General features: G+C 36.9%; 1 protein-coding gene across 2 annotated transcripts in view; it reads left to right on the top strand.

Moving 5' to 3' along the window:
* ghra (growth hormone receptor a) overlaps positions 1–19,515 on the top strand; it is a 67,477-nt gene extending 47,962 nt beyond the window's left edge. For both annotated transcript variants that reach the window (XM_073819594.1, XM_073819593.1), the window contains 7 exons: positions 3,843–3,975; positions 5,976–6,139; positions 6,227–6,405; positions 7,861–8,014; positions 8,140–8,230; positions 10,884–10,953; positions 13,077–19,515. In XM_073819594.1, the coding sequence (XP_073675695.1) occupies positions 3,843–3,975; positions 5,976–6,139; positions 6,227–6,405; positions 7,861–8,014; positions 8,140–8,230; positions 10,884–10,953; positions 13,077–13,994 (1,709 nt within the window). In that variant the 3' untranslated portion in view covers positions 13,995–19,515. The remainder of the gene's footprint in view (positions 1–3,842; positions 3,976–5,975; positions 6,140–6,226; positions 6,406–7,860; positions 8,015–8,139; positions 8,231–10,883; positions 10,954–13,076) is intronic.
* Positions 19,516–20,332: the final 817 nt, after the last annotated feature.

Consider the following 20,332-nt stretch of genomic DNA (forward strand, 5'->3'; position numbering starts at 1 on the left):
AAGGTTTGTTATTTAAAAACCTTGTTGGCTAGCTGTTTCTCTATTTAAAGACAACCACATGAAGCAAAGACGGTTTATGAATGTAACATTCTGACTTAAATTAATAATTCTTACTTTAAGTGCTTGAGTGTCAGTAAGGCACAGTGATGCTCAGTGTCAAATGAGTTCCACATGGTTCCTGAATGACGCACAACTGTAACAGCATACATACAGAAGCTCTCCAGACCTTATGTAAGTGCTCTCGTAAGTGCACATGTGTAACCGACACTGTGCGAGCGGACACATGCTATTTGACAGTCTCTTAGTACACACTTTCTTCAGATTCAGCTATTAAACTGTCGTCTTTGCAGCAAATGAGCTGGAAAAGATGGCGCGTCTGCTCAGCAGCTCATAACCCCGAGACAGTTGCTGGACAGCCAGTGATAAAGGTGCTTTTTCAAGTGAGTGCAATCCGTCGAGATGGTTTAATTGCCGAAATGTGGCCTATTTATTTAGAAGTTTGCGGCTTGCTGAAGTGGAAAACATTTGTCCTGGCTTTCTGTCTGGGCTGGTATCCTAGTTACCGGTTGTCTGTCTTTGCGGGAAGCTGAGTAAACATCATGTTTTTCATTCGCGGGAAACCTTCACCCACACAAGCTGTAGATTTATTTAAGTTTCCAAGCAGGAGGTGTGTGCATAAGCAACTGCATGTTCATTTATTATTCATAAGTAGCTGAAATGGAGTGGGGGGGGGAAATTAACAGAATCACATGAAGCATTTATGTCTTGCAAAATCAGTGTTAAAGTTTTAACTGGAGGGGGGGAAAATGAATTTGATTTATTTGGTGCATTTCATGCTGGAACAAGTGTATAAAAATCCATATTGCATTTCACTAATGATTTGTAACGTCTCTCGAGTAGGAATCGTTTGGTCAGTACAGGTCCAAAATATTCACGCCTGCACAACCACATACGCAGATTAGTATTCCACAACTCTGCCAAACATCTGAATGATAGATGAACTTTTTTTGCGCAAGCCTTTGGCTCAAAAATTTCAACTCATAGTTTCAACATCATGCGCAAAATGGCATAACTCAACTGCTTGTCTTAACTGCTTATAATTATCAAAAATGAGATTGTGGCAAAGTGTCCCACAAACAAATTGCGCTCTCTGCTGATTATGAACATGATGGGAGATTGTTTTATAGCAAAGGACGAAAAACAATGATTTTAAATTGTAAAAAAGTATCTGCTTTTGCGTAAGTGCAGCTGGTTTTATACTTCATCCAAAATCACATTAGCAATACCACATCTGATATAAAAACTTTCCCAAACTGACATCTAACACAGTTGAAACAGGTCCCAACGTTGAAATTTGGCCTTTTTACAGCTGCTTTTGCAACGTTTTTTTTTAAGCAAATTGTGTGTGCTTGTAGACCGCTGTGCTGTTTTTTTGCCTCCTTTCCGACACCAAACCAAATATTGACCAGGAACAATTTAGTGGTGATAATGTCCCTATCTGTTCTGTCCCCATCCTGTCCGCTGTGGCCCACAAATCATCTGTTCATCTGCGACCTAATCGCTTCCATAGCAGGCTCTTTTATTACACATGCCGGAATTTCGAGGGGGAGGGAGTAGCAATAACTGAGTTTTGGGAGTCAGAAAGAGTTTTAGACACTGAGAAGATCCAGACTAAAGCTTTAGTGTTCATTTGTGCTTTATGTCGTTCTCATTTGCTGTTTTTTTTTTAAATCAAAACAGAACATAATAAAACAATTTCATGCATTTTGTGATTTTGAGAGCTGCATTTGTTAATTGTATTAACATGAGGAAACAATGAACAATACATTTATTACACTGTTTATTCAACTTTCATGCATGTTAGCTCACAGTGCATTAACTTATGTTAACAAACACAACTTTTGATTTTAATAATGCACTAATAAATGCTGAAATTAACATTTAACTAAGATTAATTAGTGCTGCAGAAGTATTGTTCATTCTTAGTTCATGTTAACACATGTATGTTAAAAAATGAACGTTATTGTACCAGATTTTAAATAAATGATGACTGAGAATGGTTAAAAGATATTAAAAGAAATGACTTTTCTTGAATTGGCTAATATAAAAATTCTGTACAATTTAAATACATTTAATCGGTATAAATTAAAAATAAAACACTAAAAACTAAAATCAGTTGTTGTAAATGCTACAGGTGAATTTAGACTACTATAATAGAGTATAAAAAGTTATAATAATTTATTTAGCAATAACAGTGTTATTGAATTATTAGTGTCTTTAAAGTTTAACTTTAAGTGAGCATTAGATGATGGCAAATGTATAAAACTATATAAAAATATGTATAAAAATAGGAATTAAATGTATCCAATAATTCAAAATTTCTATAGAACATCCACTGCCACTCAAAAGTTTGGGAATACAGAAAAAACTATAATATTATGAAATGTTAATGCAATTTAAAAAAAATTCTATTTTAATATACTTTAAAATATAATTTATTCCTGTGATGCAAAGCTGAATTTTTTTTAGCATCATTACTCCAGTATTCAGTGTCACATGATACTTCAGAATCATTCTAATATGCTGATTTATTATCAATGTTGGAAACAGTTGTACTGCTTAATATTTTTTTTTTTTGCAACCTGTGATACTTTTTTTTAGGATTCTTTGATAAATAAAATGTTAAAAAGAACAGCATTTATTTAAAATAAAAAACTTTTGTAACAGTAAACACCTCGTTCAAAGTTTGAGTTCAGTACAATTTTCCTTCTTTCTGTCTTTGAAAGAAATAATACTTTTATTGTTGTGTTAAATTAATAAAAAGTGATAGTAAAGACTTATATTGTTAGAAAAGATTTCTATTTTGAATAAATGCTGTTCTTTTTAATGTTTTATCCTTCAAAGAATCCTGAAAAAAGTATCACAGCTTCCAAAAATAAGGAATAAACCGTAGTGGTGCCAATATATTGTGCATCTGTCCTTTTTGTCTCTTTTGGATCTTGACTGTCTGTCAAGTTGTTTTAGAAACACTATGTATTGGTATGTATGATTCTACAGTGATTTTAATAGAGCTTTGTTTTTAAAATCACATAATAATGTGATTTTCCCATTTTAGTAATTCAGCGTAAGTAAGGTTTGGGTTTATGTTTTGTCTGTATGTGAATGCATGTTTGTGAACTCACATACTTGAACCACTGGAAATCCTTTCCTCACATGATCAGTCCAGACCAATGTCGCCGTGGGTGCAGTTTTGTAGCACTCAGCAGCTGTGGGGCGGGGGAAATACATCTTCTTGTCACTAGATGCGGGCTGGACTAAGGAGAATGGGGAAAAATGGGTGTGAATGGGATCCTCAGCAGAAACGTTTCTTCAGAATAAATTAGATTTTTTAACAGCCCTCTCCATCTCTAAAGCTGCTATTCATTTAACCTAGATTTACTCTTACAGTTACAATTTAGAAAGGGATCAAATAAAAACACTGTCATAGAAAATCTTGATACCTAGCGGATTTGCACCACGTACAAGCTCTGCTGATTTATACTGCAGTTAGGAAAGGAGCGAAGAAATAGAGGACGAGAAATCAATTGCACCCTCCAAGGCTTATTTATGGCTGCGCAAAAGCAGAGGACAGAGAGGACTGCTGGTAAACTTGGCACCAGATGAGCTCAACTGCAGAGGACAGAGCTGACAATCAGCCAAAACATAACATACATACTGTGTATAATAAGAATCATTTATGTATTTGTATGTTTATTCATTTCAATAATATTACACACCTGCTTTTCATACCATTCATTCATTTTATAGCCCATTCAATTTTCCCTTTCTGCTTCCCTTCCCAGATCCAAGCAGAGGACCGCATTTTACAGGCTGCCGCTCCAGAGAGCAGGAGACCTTCCGTTGTTGGTGGAGCGCTGGGACCTTCCAGAACCTCACCGAGCCTGGAGCCCTCAGGGTCTTCTACCAGACAAAAAAGTAAGAGAGGCTTCAAAAAGACAGGGCGGAGGAGGATACATTTCATTTAATAAACAAAAGCCATTCGTCTTGCCAAGATGCGGACCTTGTAGTGTCACATGTGCAGATAAAAGGAGAAACAGAGAGATTAAAGTTACACAGGAGCATGAGAAGAGTCACAGATTAATTAAAAGTGTTACATTCTTAATTCTTTCTGCTGATGAGAGGTTTGGTCACTGCAGAGTGCGTTTTCAGTCTGACTTCTCTTAAACATGCCGAGACAGATTCTTACCCTGTTTAGTACTAAACTGAAAAGCAATTCCAGCTGCAGTGTTGAACCCATTCCCTATTAAGAGTCTCTGCATTATATCATGCATTTGTCTTACGTGGACAATCAGCCTTTTTGGAGGACTTGAATAAATTTGGTGTCTATATAACCTGCAATATTTGTGACCCTGGACTACAAAACCAGTAAGTAGCACGGGTATATTTGTAGCAATAGCCAACAATACATTGTATGGGTCAAAATTATCGATTTTTCTTTTATGCCAAAAATCATTAGGATATTAAGTAAAGATCATGTTCCATAAAGATATTTTGTAAATACTGTAAATATATCAAAACTTAATTTTTGATTAGTAATATGCATTCCTTATAATAGAACTTAATTTGGACAACATTAATGGTGATTTACTCAATATTTATAATTTTTTGCACCCTCAGATTCCAGATTTTCAAATAGTTGTGTCTCGACCAAATATTGTCCTATCCTAACAAACCATAAATCAATGGAAAGCTTATTTATTCAGCAATTTAAAGCAAATTACCCTTATGACTGCTTTTGTGGTCCAGGGTCACTTTTGAAAAAACTCAGATTTGGAATGACCAACATTCTTGCAATGGCTGAAAGGGTCATTCCTTTGGCCTTCATCTGAACAACCTCCTGTCGCAGGGTTTCAGTCATCTTAGAGCGGTTCGCCATCTTGCAATCTCAGTGACAATTGGAGGAATGCTGCCAGTTAAATAGGGTTTGTCATATAATTAAGGAAATTAGCACTAGATGCTAGATTAACACTCCAGTGTCCTGGAATTTTGATTTTGAGTTCTTTTCAAAAATCTCATTTAGGTTTTTTATAATGTGGTTCAGAATACAATTAATTTATGAAATATGCTTAAAAAACTGCCCCACTCCTGTTAGGATTACTTCAAATAGGACTGAGCAGTAACCTTAGGAAATTATAGGTTGTTCTATTTTGTTGTCCACTCTATGATTTAATGTTTTCATCATCATGTCAAGTATTTCAAGTCAACTACCAGTATATTTACTGATAAATCCATGCAGTGCAGTATTCTGTATTTATTATATTATACAGTGATGGCCAAAATGATTAGAACACTTGCATTTTCAACAGATAAAAAATGGTTATAGGTCAGTTATTTCTATCTTTTGCTGTAGTGTGTGTCTCCAAGATGCTTCAAGAAACCTACTTGCAAAGCTACATTACTGTTAAAAGTTTTGGACACTTGTGTAAAAATGCTGTAAAATGAGGATGCTGTCAAAAGTAATGTCATAAATAGATTTTCTTAAACAATTCACTTTTATTCTTTAAATAAATCAACATTTGGTGTAACCATCCTTTGTGTTTAAAGCAGCTTTTTACCAAGCTTTGCACTGCAGGTAGGTCTCTTGAAGCATCTTGGAGACGTTGGCACAGTTCTTCTGGATTTAGTCTGTCTCAGTTTGTTTTATTTCTTCATGTCATTCCAAACAGACTGGATTATGATGAGATCACAGATCTCTTTGTGGAACACTGGCTGTTGTCAGACTCCTTGTGCAAACAAAAATCTGACTGGAGTATTACAATTAATGGCAAAATGAATGTTTGTAAATGTAAACTGATATTTCCTACCGACACACTACAGCAAAAGACAGAAATAACTGACTGAAAATACTAGTGTGCTAATAATTTTGGCCACCACTGTACATCTAATAATACTGTTTTCTTTATTAATTGGCATAGTGCCCATGAGTGGCAGGAGTGTCCAGACTACACACGAACAGTGGAAAACGAGTGCTACTTCAACAAGACCTTCACACACATCTGGACCTCCTACTGCATCCATCTGCGCTCAGTTTCTCAAAACATAACCTATGATGAGGCCTGCTTCACAGTGGAGAACATAGGTGAGTTAATAACTGTGAAATGCAAGGCTACCAGGTTTACACAGTTACACAAAAAGATCTGACTTCAACTGTTTTGTGACTTTCCAGTGCATCCTGACCCACCAATTGGGCTGAACTGGACTCTACTGAACGTGAGCCGCTCAGGGTTGCACTTTGACGCCCTTTTGCGCTGGGCTCCCCCTCCGTCAGCAGATGTGCAGATGGGCTGGATGAGCCTGGTGTACCAGGTTCAGTACCGTGTCAGGAACGGCTCACACTGGGAGATGGTATGTCGCTAGCATCTCTAGCTGTCGCAAGTTTAGCTGTCGCAAGTTTAGCATAACCTTGATTTAAAGGGTTAGTTAACCCAAAAAATTACATTTTGTCATTAATTACTCACCCTTATGTGGTTCCAAACCTAATTTGTGTTTCATCTTTGAAACACAAATTAAGATATTTTTGATGAAATCCGAGAGCTTTCTGACCCTGCATAGACAGCAACGCAACTGACATGTTCAGGCCCAGAAAGGTAGTAAGGAAATGGTTAAAATAGTCCATGTGACATCAGTGGTTCAACCATAACATTATGAAGCTACGAGACATGAGGGTGAGTAATTGATGACAGAATTTTCATTTTTGGGTGAACTATTCCTTTTAATAATCCAAAGTCTTTAAAAAAGGTTATTACTATAATAAGTACAGTACATGTGTAACAAGGGCACCGTAAAATGAAGTGTTACCCCAACTTTTAATATTTTTATCGGCCAGTGAGGATTAAACATTTAGCAGTGCTGTGGCATGAAATAATGTAAACCTAGAAGGTCTTGTGGAATTCATCAGACCATCACAGAACACTGTGTACTCCCAGGCATTGCGGTGGAGGAAATTGACTATACCACCCTATTTATTGTATTTTGAGAAATACAATTTTCTGTTGGAGACACATTATAAGCCAGTATTCATCTGCTCTTTCTAAAAGGGTCACTGTTGGTCCGGAGCAGTCATATGTGCTCTGTAATTCAGGCTTGGTTCTGGGAGATCTTTGCATCTGGCAGGATCTTCAGGAGCTCTTTCGGTTTACACTCCCCGACAGCCACGTTCCCCTGGCCTGCCCAGCGGTCCTGCCCTGACTGAGCAGACACACGAAAAACCACATTGAGCCACATGTTAAATCACTGCCGTATGTTGGCAAGCCTGAATAGATCAGAGGGGAATGATTCAGTGTTATAGTTATTCCTGTAGGCCGTAAGCTGAGGTCACATATAAGTACATTCGCTTTATGGTGTCCTCAAGAGAGTTTCAGTTATGAACTTTGAGGATTATTTTTAGTGGATTCTTGACAGTTTTTCTCTTTGTGGGTTCAAATGTGGTGCTAATGCCAAATTAGTACATAAAGCAAAGCTTGGAGAAAAACAAATAATGTTAAGAAAAGCCCCTCAAATAAGGATAATTAAAAGACTGTTAATTGTTGTTAAATATGCATTGCTTTGTAATTGGCTTTAAATATTGTTTTATTTTCATATCAGTGGCTTACAGTCCACTGTAATCCATTTTGCTATTTGTCAGTTTGTCAGTTAAATTAACAATAAAACTGTTTACCATTTCAACACATTAAATTGACAGCCCTAGACAAAACGAACTGTTCTTTTCACATAAATGTAATGGCTCACAAATGCTAGTTTATTGCTTAATTCGTTGGTTTGTTCTTTTCTTATTTACTGTTTCATCTTTTCTCATTGCAGCTGGACCTGGAGAGTGGCACACAGCAGTCCATCTACGGTTTGCATACTGACAAAGAGTATGAAGTGCGGGTGCGCTGCAAGATGCCAGCCTTTGACAACTTTGGCGAGTTCAGTGACAGCATCATTGTGCATGTGGCACAGATACCAAGCAAAGGTTAGTTAAAGCCAAGAACTTGAACTTGTTGTTGCACAAAGTGAAAGCAGCTGTGCAGCTGAACCATCATGAATCAGTTAAGCAAATTGCTCCAGAGTAAGAAAAGGCCATTTTTCTTTGCACAGACTCAACGTTCCCGACAACGCTGGTGTTGATTTTTGGAGTGATTGGAGTGGTGATTCTTCTCGTACTCCTTATCTTCTCTCAGCAGCAAAGGTGAGACCATTTTTTTAAACACCTATAAGGCGTATCACACAAGTATGGTCATATTTCAACCCAAAATCAAAAGAAAAAAAATTTATTCTACACAAATTTTGAGGTTTAGGAGGTAAACATTCCAGGATTTTTCTCCATATGGTGGACTTCAATGGGGATCAGTGGGTTGAAGGTCCAAATTATAGTTTTAATGCAGCTTCAAATAGCTTTACATGATCCCAGCCGAGGAATAAGAGTCTTATCTAGTGAAACAATCTGTCGTTTTCTAAAAAAAATTACAATTTATGTGCAAAGAAAGTCAAAAAAAGGTAAAACAATGATGTTGGACGATTTTGAAGTTGGAAGAGAACATGAGATGGAGTTTTTCGCCCTACTCTACCTTTCTGAACTGGAGTAGACAGATGGAAAACTAACCATGCGTGAGTTTTCCAATGTAATTACATGTGTGTTGTATACACGCATAGCAGAATTAGTGCAAAAGGAGCATATATATATATATATATATATATATATATATATATATATATATATATATATATATATAGGGGTGGGCATAGATTAATTTTTTTAATCTAGATTAATCTAGATTAAATCTTGGAATTAATCTAGATTAAAATGGCTAATTTGAATTCTGCTGAAGGCATTCAGAATATGTGTGCTACCCAAATAATGACTAAAAGTAAGTCTTCGAGAACGGGCCAGGTGGCGCATTAGATCAGGCGCTCATCTCCTGTTTCCAAAATGCATCACAAACTGCTTGACAATTGCATTTACAACATAATTACCTATACAAACTTGTGTAACCAAGTACTTGTGCGCAAAAGGCTGTGCGTGCGTGTTGCCGTTAAATACACAGACGCGCACGGGCATGGATTTCTGCGTGCATAGTCTTCCATTAAACTGCGTTGCTTTTAGAAGCGTCAATTTAGTTGTTGCATATAGTTTAATGTCTTTATTTCGGGATTATCAAAGTAAATTATAACTCACGTGCCCCAGTAAAAAGGGTCTAGCAACGCACCTGCCCTGAAGCGGCTTCATAACTGCATCAATGTCAGCACGTCTCATTTGATGTGGTAATTTTACAGAAGTTGAAGACTCGTTCTCGCCCCCTACAGTGCAATTCGACTAGGTATACGTCATCCGTGCTAAAATATCAAGGTGAAAGTCATCATATCTTGCGTAGTTTAGACCCAGCTCCCAACCCAAATTTGAGAATAGATTAACGGCGATATTTTTTTTATCGCCCGATAAGAGTCTCACGTTAACGCAGCACGTTAACGCCGATAACGGCCCACCACTAATATGTGTGTGTGTATGTATATATATATATATATATATATATATAATGAAAAAGAAAATGACCAATCATTTTGCTAGATAAGACCCTTATTCCTTGGCTGGGATTGTGTAGAGCTCTTTGAAGGAGCACTGAAACTGCAATTTGCAGGGATGTGATTTTTCTGGATTAATCCGGAATTCCGGATTTTTAGACCTGAAAATGTGACCTATGTCACGTATTTGCGACCGTTCTCAAATGGCGGATGGCGAAGTATGATTGGTCAGATCACCTGTCAATCAAGCTCCCTGCTGCGCAGTGTAAGTTACCTCAGTCGCTCTCGCGCTACAGTGGTATCGTGACAAGAACATCGCCGGATCGGATGATCTGGGTATGTATTATTGCTTGTGTCTATATATAACCTATAAGTTACTAATTTGACTTTGTTGTTGATTGATTAGATGATCAATTTTGAGTGATTTTCCACTATGGCAGGATGTTTAAGCTGCATTAACATTAACTTACTTGTATTTGCTAGCTATTAGGGATGCTCATTTCGGTTAATTTTCCCAACCGACAACCGCAAATCATTATCCGATTATTAACCGTTAAGTTAACTGATAAGATGGTAAGTTAACACTTTTCAATAAGGTTCATTCAGCGCTGCCGCACCCACCACACGCATCACGCACTGTGCGTAGGGTACCGAGTGCTGAGGGGGCACCAAAAAATAGTCTAATGAAAAATCAATAATTATATTTTAATTATTATATTAAATATATAGCTCACTGAATCTGATGGCCGCAAATAGTTTCTCCCGGAATCTAGAGCGAGGGAGTGAGTGCGAGACCGCGTAGTGCGTGCATGACAGAGGGAGAGAGAGCAAGAGACCGCGCGTGTGTGCCTCATGAAGCACATGTAAGACAAACTCTACATTATCCCGCTTATTACATGGCTACCTACAAAATAAATCAATAATTTGACACAAAATATTGATTTTAAAAGGAGTTTATTGATTTAAAAACGATTTGATCGGCGTGGGGGGGGGGGGGTTGTCTTAGTATATTTTCCTGCTTTTTTGTCTTTAGCCAATCACATGCCTGAATTTGGACCTTCAACCTGTTGATTCCTATTTAAGTCCATTATATTGAGAAAAATCCTCGAATGTTTTCTTCAAGAAGCTTAATTTCTTTCCGACTGAAGAAAGAAAGACATGAACATCTTGGATGACACGGAGCTGAGTAAATTATCTGTTTTTATTCAGGAGTGAACTAATCTTTTAAGCTATATTGCTCTACAGCACCCGTGCAACAACACACAATCACATATGTATATAATGGTTTTCATTTACAATATTTTGCTAATTTGTTTCCACAGGTTGATGGTTATATTTTTACCACCTATTCCTGCACCTAAAATTAAAGGCATCGACCCAGAGCTGCTGAAGGTAATTTTGCATTAAACATACTTTGCATGAACCTCATCATTTTGTTTGTTTGTTTTTTTATAAAAAAATATATTTGTCTTGCTTTTGCAACTGCAGCTAATTATAATAATGTGTAATACAGTATTAATAGCCTGGCGTGTTGCACATTATAAAATGCATTACAGCAACTGTCAGCAAAACAGTGAGAGGTGAATTATTTAAATTGTGACATTATAAAATTAGACTGAAAAGGTTGAGCCTGTGTGCAAATCTAGTAAAATGGCATGAATCACTGCAGAATTTGATTGTTTTGAAAAGGTCATAATTGTTGACATGTTGTGGGTGTTCTCCCATAATTATTAAAACCTCCAGAAAGCTCGGGGACTAGTTAATTAAACAACCCTCATATTCCATTTTTAGAGTGTAGTGTAAGCATTAAACAATTAAACCCCAAGAGCCCATCGAGAACAAACACACCTATGCCCACATAGAAATATGTTTTTGATTTATCCGAAAATACAGTGCCTTGTGAAAGTATTCTTTTTATTTCACATTTTGTTATGTTGCTGCCTTATGTTAAACTGCTTTAAATTACTTTTCCCCATCAATCTACACTATATACACTATAATAGCGAAGCAAAAACAGGTTTTTAACATCTTTGCAAATTTATAAAAAATTTCCATTGCATAAGTATTCATACCCTTATCTGGGACAGTTGAAATTTAGCTCAGGAACACTTCTACACTTCGACTAAAGTTAACCTGTGGCAAATTCAATTGAATAGGTATGATTTGGAAAGGCGTACACATCTTAATAAAAATTTAGCTGAAAATTCATATCAAAGCTAAAAATAAACAAAGCTCAGAGCTCAGAGCTCAGAGACAGGATTGTGTCGAGCTACACATCTGGGGAAGAGTTCAGAAAAAATTCTGCTGCATTGTAAGGTTCACAGAAGCATGTAGTCTCTGTTACCCCTAATGGAAGAAGTTTGAAACAACCACAACCTAGAGCTGGCCTCCTGACCAAACTGACCAATTGATGGAGAAGGGCTTTGGCCAGAGTGGTGACCAAGAACCTAATGGTCACTCTAGATGAGCTCCATGATTGTATTTGCAGATAGAATAAACTTCCAGAAGGACAAACATCACTGCAACATTTCACCGATCTGGAATTCATTGTGGTGTGACGAGGCTCAATCCTTTCCTCAGTGAAGACACATTAAAACACACTTAGAATTTGCAAAAACAAAAAGCACCCAAAGGACCCTCAGACAGTTAGAAACAAGATTCTCTGTTCTGATGAACCTTAAATCCGAGCATCATGTTTGGAAACCAGGCACTGCTCATCACTGCAGAGTACCATCCCTAAAGTAAAGTGTCCTGGTAGCAGCCGCATACTGTGGGGCTGTTTTTTTAGGGACTGAGGGACTCGTCAGAGTAGAAGAAAAGCTCAATTCACCAAAATATTGAGATAGCCTTAATAAAAACTAAGAGCATTCAAAACCTCAGACTGGGCAGAAGATTCACCATACAACAGGACAATAAACCATAGCACACAGCAAGAGTAGCTTATAGACAACTCTGTGAATGTCCTTGGGTGGCCCAGCCAGAGCCTGGGCTTAAATCCAATCAAACATTTCTGAAGAAAGTTGAAAATGTCTGCCAGACCCCATCCAAGCTGACAGAGTTCTTGAGCGAGAGCTTGAGAGGTGAAGAGGTGAGGCAAAGAATGGCAGATAATTGCCAAGTGTTGATGTGTAAATCTTGTTACATCATACCCAAAAAGACTTGAGGCTGTAAAGGTGCTTCGGCTAGGTACTAAGGGTATGAATACTTATGCAAAGTACTTATTTTAGTTTTCTTATTTTTAATAAATGTATGACGTTGTGACAATTCTGGTTTTGCTTTGTCATTATGGTGCATGGAGTGTAGATTAATGTGGAAAAAAGTAATTTAAAACAGTTTAACATAAGGCAGCAACATAAAACGTGAAAAAAAATGAATACTTTCGCAAGGCACTGTACAAATGATTTTGAAAATGGTTTAGTGCATGTTTTTCCTATCATAGTTTTATTTTATTATTTTATTCTAATTCTAATTCTTACATCTAATAACGCCATATATATGTTATCTTTCACTGACAGAATGGAAAGCTTGACCAGCTCAATTCTTTGCTGAGCAGTCAGGATATGTACAAGCCGGACTTCTACCATGAGGATCCATGGGTGGAGTTCATCCAGCTGGACCTTGATGACCCTGCAGAGAAGAACGAGAGTTCAGATACACAACACCTGCTGGGCTTGTCTCGCTCAGGCTCTTCTCACATCCTGAATTTCAAAAGCGATGACGATTCAGGTCGTGCTAGCTGCTACGACCCAGACCTCCCAAATCCCGAGGACTTGGCTTCTCTTCTGCCTGGCCATTCTGGACGGGGAGAGAACCACCCTCTGGTTTCCAGAAGCAGCTCATCCATCCCTGACCTTGGCGTCCAGCAGACATCAGAAGTAGAGGAGACGCCCATTCAAACGCAACCCGCTGTGCCCAGCTGGGTTAACATGGACTTTTATGCTCAAGTAAGCGATTTCACACCAGCAGGAGGAGTGGTCCTTTCACCTGGACAACTGAACAGCTCTCCGGAGAAGAAGAAGGAAGAAGAGAATGAGAAGAAGATTCAACTCCAGCTGCTTTCCGATGGAGCCTACACCTCAGAGAACACGGCCAGGCAGCTTGACGTGCCGCCTAGTCCTAGTCCAGCGCAGGGGTACCAAGCATTCCCAACCCAAGCTGTTGAAGGGAACCTCTGGAATGGCGAGTACCTGGTGTCCGCCAGCGATTCCCAAACGCCGTACCTGCTTCCCGAAGCTCCTCCAGCCCCCATACTGCCACCAGTATCAGACTACACTGTAGTGCAGGAAGTGGATGCCCAGCACAGCCTCCTCCTGAATCCTCCTTCCTCACAGCCCACGATAGGCCCTCACACCACAAACAAACATCTCCCTGCAATGCCAACCATGCCCATGGGGTACCTCACCCCAGACCTTCTAGGAAACCTGAATCCATGAAGGGACTAAAATGCGCAAAGTTTATGGTCTTGTTGTACCTTCTCACTGCTGGAAACCAAAGTTGCATGAATGGCGCGACACAGGACGGAAATTCTGCACATGAATTTTCTCTGCTGTACGCTACGAAATGGAAGAAGCTGAAAACGTTTCTTTACTATCAGCTGTCGTAGTAGTGCTACGCTAGCTCGTTGAGAGAGTTTAAATGTGTTTTCGATTTGCAATCTGAAACAGCTGGTTACATGCAAAAAAAAAAAAAAAGAAAAAAAGCATCACTACAGATATATGCTCGCTTGCTGTGTCTGAGAACCATTTTGCAAATGTGTTTATCTTATTACAAGGATACAGATCTAGAGCTACAGTGGCATTGGGATGAAATAGATGCGATACAATGAATTCAGACACATCTTTATACAAAATTGTTTACACACAGGTGAAAGATGTCAAATTTGCTCATATATGGTATATTCTATATTCCACTGCATCATATCAAAGTTCCTGAATTATTTAGTTTTGTAGAAGAGTCAATATTTTTTTTCTCACATCTCCACACAGCCTTGATTTTGTTAAGGGAACCTGCTTCCCCAGATTTATGGGAGCCATTTTGAGTGCTGCATCTTTTCTGCTCATTTTATCTTCTGCCACAGCCAGATGGATAAACTTAGCAAATGAACTTTTTTCAATATGCTAAAAAACTAAAAAAAATAGGGTTGTGGTGCAGATGTGTTATATTGTAATAGTTTTTGTAATGATATTAGTCAACTGAACAGTTGTTCAAAAAGTGAAAAATGAACTTTGTATTAATGTATCCAGGGGAAAAGTCAAAAACAAAGCGCTTGTAGAGTCTTTGCTGTGCAATGCAGACTGTATAACAAGTTTTCTGATATGTTACCTTTGTACATGTAGCAGTTTTATATTGATGAAGACACTATAAATGTATCCGTGCATTTACAATGTGAGTTGCATTACAGAATAGCTGGGAAAGATGTGCCAATTTTGGGACTTGTTTTATTAGACATTAAATAAGGCTATAATTCTTGTCAGGACAATTCAGTGATGTCCTCTAGTCTAGAAACAGCATACTATTATGCACCATGGCCTCTACACAGGGACAAAAGCTGCTTTTAACTAGAGCTATTTATGAAATCATGCATTATAACAGAAGAAATAATAACTGGAGAATTGCAAATTCTATTTTTATTTACAATCATAGACTGTTAAGAGTTCTCAAGCCACATATTGGAAACCCGGTCGGTGAATTTCTCTCAGATGTAATTCTATGCTGTTGCATGTTCTGTTGTATAGATGAGCTTATTTTGAGCGCTTTGTGACTCTTTAATGTTCTCTGTTTTTAGAGAAACACAGTGGAGGTTTATGATGGTGAAGAAGGAGCCTTTGGATTATAGCTTAATTGGTCCTGGGTTTGCCTATGATGCTTGAATATTGGGTCCTAATTTGTTTTAGGGGTCTGTTGTAGTTACAGCGCCTTCCAAAAGCGCTTGATTTTCTTCTGATTTTGATTATTTGTGCCCCAACCTTTTACAAGTATACTAAAGGTATACATTCTCACAAACCTTACTCTTTTGCACAGTGAATTGCACTTAATGCTTAATATTGAATATCCCAACAGTAGCTAAAGAAATAGTTCAACTAATAATGCCAATTCTAAACACAGATTTTAGTTTCATCATTTACAAAGACAGTGAACCATGATTATAAAGGGATAGTTCAGCCAAAAATGAAAATTCTCTCATTAATTACTCACCCTCATGTTGTTCCAAACCTGTAAGACCTTCGTTCATCTTCAGAGCACAAATTAAGATATTTGATGAAATCCGAGAGCTTTCCGACTCTGCATAGACAGCAATGCAATTAACACGTTCAAGGCCAAGAAAGGTGAATGGTCCATGTGACATCAGTGGTTCAACCGTAATGTTACAAAGCTACAAGAATACTTTTTGTGTGCAAAGAAAACAAAAATAACGACTTTATTCAACAATTTGAGCGAAAGACGGACAGCGAAGAAAATAAATTGTTGAATAAAGGTGTTTTTTTGGTTTTCTTTGTGCATTAAAAGGCTAAGTTTACACTGCGAGTCTTAGTGCTAAATTGCTAAGATTTTTGCTTATATCTGATATTTCTGTATAGCTGTTCACATTTTTGTTTTAAATATGGCCAATACAAATCGTGGTTCTGAACTGACCCACAAAAGAACAATACAAACACGGTTGCCAGGTTTTCATAACAAAATCTACCTAATTGCTTCTCAAAACTAGTCCAAAACTATCCAAATCACATTCAGGGGGAGGGGGATCGTAAAGTAAGCGATTATGCGTTGATTTATCATGCGATCTGCCACAGAAGCCAGTGAAATTATGCGCAGGCTATATGTGACCCTGGACCACAAAACCAGTCTTAAGTCGCTGGGGTATATTTGTAGCAATAGCCAAAAATACATGGTATGGGTCAAAATTATAGATTTTTCTTTTATGCCAAAAATCATTAGGAAATTAAGTAAAGATCATGTTCCATGAAGATTTTTTGTAAAATTCCTACTGTAAACCTATCAAAATGTAATTTTTGATTAGTAATATGCATTGTTAAGAACTTAATTTGGACGACTTTAAAGGTGATTTTCTCAGTATTTTGATTTTTTTGCACCCTCAGATTGCAGATTTTCAAATAGTTGTATCTCGGCCATATATTGTCCTATCCTAACAAACCATATATCAATATAAAGCTTATTTATTGAGCTTTCATATGATGTATATATCTCAGTTTTGCAAAATTTTACCTTATGACTGGTTTTGTGGTCCAGGGTCACATATTAAAAAAAAATAAAGACAAGGATGTGACAGAAGACAGCAGAATTTTGAAACTTTTATGATACAAGCCCTCATTTTGCTTGTATATAGAGGTCACTATAATACTTATGAGTTCTGACACATCACTGTTCTTCCGCTGACTACCTTTCGCAACTGTCTTGATTACTTTAGATGTGTAAAATCTTTAAAGTGACTCCCATGATTGCAGAATCTTGACTAATGTGTATCTAGACGTATAAGTCGCATGAATTCCAACATGACTGTTCAGACTGCGGTCGCATTGCAAAACATCTGACCTGTATCGGATTTAGTACAACATACAGAAGTGACACTAATTGGAATTGAAAAATCAGATTTCATGTGGTTTGTCATGAGAAAAACAGTCGCATATGAGCAAAAAAAAATCTGGTTTGGGTCACATTTGCTTGCAGTGTGAATGTAGCCAAAGTATTCTCGTAGCTTCATAACATTAAGGTTGAACCACTGATGTCACATGGACTATTTTAACAATGTTTTACTACCTTTCTGGGCCTTGAATGTGTCGGTTGCATTGCTGTCTATGCAGGGTTTGAAAGCTCTCGGGTTTAATAAAAAATATCTTAATTTGTGTTTCAAAGATCAACGAAGGTCTTGCGGGTTTGGAACGACATGAGGGTGAGTAATTAATGACAGATTTTCATTTTTGGGTAAACTATCCATTTTAAGCTTGAAAAATGATCAAAAAAGACCCATAAAAGTCATCAATACAACTTGTGCGCTATATTCGAAGTGTCCTGAAGTAATTTGAAAGCTTTGTGTGATGAGCAAACTAAAACTGAAGCTGTTACTCAGTGATAATCTTCAGCTTAATTCAATGAAGTCAGTGAGTTGAACAATTCAGGAATGACTTGTTTAGTTCAATTTGTAAATCTAATCAAATCCTATTTTGTTTACTAAACAGACTGACAAGAACAATTTGTTCACTTACCCAGTCTTCTAGTTTAACTCACTGACTTGGTCTCAGCAGTTTTTGAGTTCTGGACATCATTTTCAGAGCTTGATCAACCTAGTCACTGGGAACCGATATAGAAAAGAACCATGATAAAATGTACCAAAGGTTCCCTTTTTGTGTTCCACAGACCAATAACAGGTTAAGAACAACATGAGTGTGAGTAAATACTGACAGAGTATTTAGTTTTGGATGAACCGATCTTCGTAAATAACTTCAATGTGCTATTTACAGACATTACAGAACAAGGCTGATCTTTCCCAGCTGATGTTCTGCCAGATCTGTACAGATGCCATGAGCAGAACCTGCTTGTTTAGGCACACTTTGTGGTCAGTTTTTTCCTAAGCAAGTGAAAGGTCTAAAATGTACTGCTATTTTAAACCTGCAAGACAAATAAATTCTAGAGTTGAATTGCAGATCCATAGCTTTGTTCACTGAGAAAAATCTATTTAATTTCTTTAAATACAAAACATCTTTAAATTGCTTTTGGATGGCAGTGTATGTGTTTTCATAACAACAGCTTGGGCTTATCAAATGTATTGTTGGATTTAATAATTTATTTTGTACAATTTGAGGGTTCTATTGTACCACAGTAGAATGAAGTGCCATAATAATGATACCAAGCCTTTGTTATTGTGCGAACACACAGATACACCTAAAACAAATGGGACCAAAAAACTATTGAACAATGAGCCAGAGGGGAGAATTTGATGCTGAAGCTCATAGTAGATATATATATAGTGTAGATATTGGTGTAGAGAGAAATGTAAAAGGTACAGGAGAAATATTTAGCTTTTTCTTATATTGAGCTAGAGAAAAATAAAAAAAAACAGTTAAAATATTTACTTTTATATCATGACATGGAGAAATATAAAGTATTTAATATATTATATATATATATATGATATATTTCCGATATAAGACAGACTTTTAATGGCCTACACTCTATGTGCCTCCACACACACATAAAACATAAGCTAAATCACTAAGGATAAAGCATAGATGAGAAGTAAAGATTTCACTTGTGAAGTGCACATGTTTATTATGTGTATATATGATTAATAGTGGGCCTATACATGATGTAGTCAATCTTAACACTGTGCTAAGCGATGTGCCATTCTTTTGTATGTAAAGATATTGCCTTATTGAGAAAAATATCAAGTATTATACAACTCTTCTGCTGCTGCCATTGCTGTGAAACCAGCATGTTCATGTTTTATTGAAAATGTCTTAAGCTCTCATGATATGTGGTGTACGATTTGCATTTCGGCTTGTGCTGTATGTTGCGTTCCTGCAGTGCTGCTCCTTTCTCTTTCCTCCTCATGTAGCATTTTCTTATGAATCTCTGTCTGTTGCGAAATTCTTAAAATGCATAGGCAGTTAAAATGCCTGTCTGTACATGCAAGTTGACAAATGCACATGATATATAGACATGCTAGTACATTTAATCTTCTGTACGGTTAGTCCTGTATGTGACTAGATATTTTTTGGAGTAGTTATGTGCCAATTTTTTCATTAAATGATGTTTTTGCCTTATGGATGCACACCGCTGAGCATTACTAGAGACATTATGAAGAACTTGATTCAGGTTTGTTATTGAAACATTTGTACGGTTTGCTATTGGAATTGGTTGAATATGTCATACCTCAGATGATCGTAATTTTCAGCTTTGTTCTGTTTTCTTCAATTTAATAAAGATAGCTTCAAACTATTTGATTATCTGTGGCTGTATGCTGTTGTTTGTTTCGTGTTTTATTTAAAGACATGGACTGTTAAGGTAATCTTGGTGCAAGTAATGTTAGTGTATTGTTCTGGCTGAATGTGTGTGTATTGTGCGCTTGAGTATTATTGTGAAAATATATGTTTCAGATTTTCAGGCATCATTTCCCTCAAGGTGAAGGCAGACTGGTAAAAAAATAAACAGAAACAGCACTGAACATACGATTGATTGGAAACAACACCTGAAAAAAACCCTCCAGCGAGTTAACAGAATTCATTTTTAGGAAAGCAATAGAAGGAAAAAGTGTTAGACTTGCATTACGGGGACCAGGAGTCTACGTTTATAAAGCAATATACCATAAAAATGAGTTCTACTAAACTTATAGTCCACAATATTGTTACAGAAGAGGGAAGGAGTAGTACCTTTCTACCTTTGTAGTGAACACCAGGAAATACATTACCAGTCAAATGTTTTTTTTTTTTAATGAAGTTTCTACTGCTCACCAAGCCTGCATTTATTTAACACAAAGTACAGCAAGAACTGTAATTTTTTACTATTAGAATAATTTATGAAGGATCATGTGACTGGAATAATTATGCTGACAATTGTACATTTTAAAATATATTCAAATAGAACACAGTTATTTTAAAATATTTCAAATGTTACTGTTTTGCTGTACTTTGGATTAAATAAATACAAGCTTGGTGAGCAGAAGAGATTTCTTTAAAAAAAACATTGAAAATCTTACTGTTCAAAAACTTTTGACTGGTAGTGTATATAATAATTTAACGATTTTATTTATTATACC

The sequence above is a fragment of the Garra rufa genome, chromosome 15 (assembly GCF_049309525.1).
Source record: "Garra rufa chromosome 15, GarRuf1.0, whole genome shotgun sequence".
Lineage (NCBI taxonomy): Eukaryota > Metazoa > Chordata > Actinopteri > Cypriniformes > Cyprinidae > Garra > Garra rufa.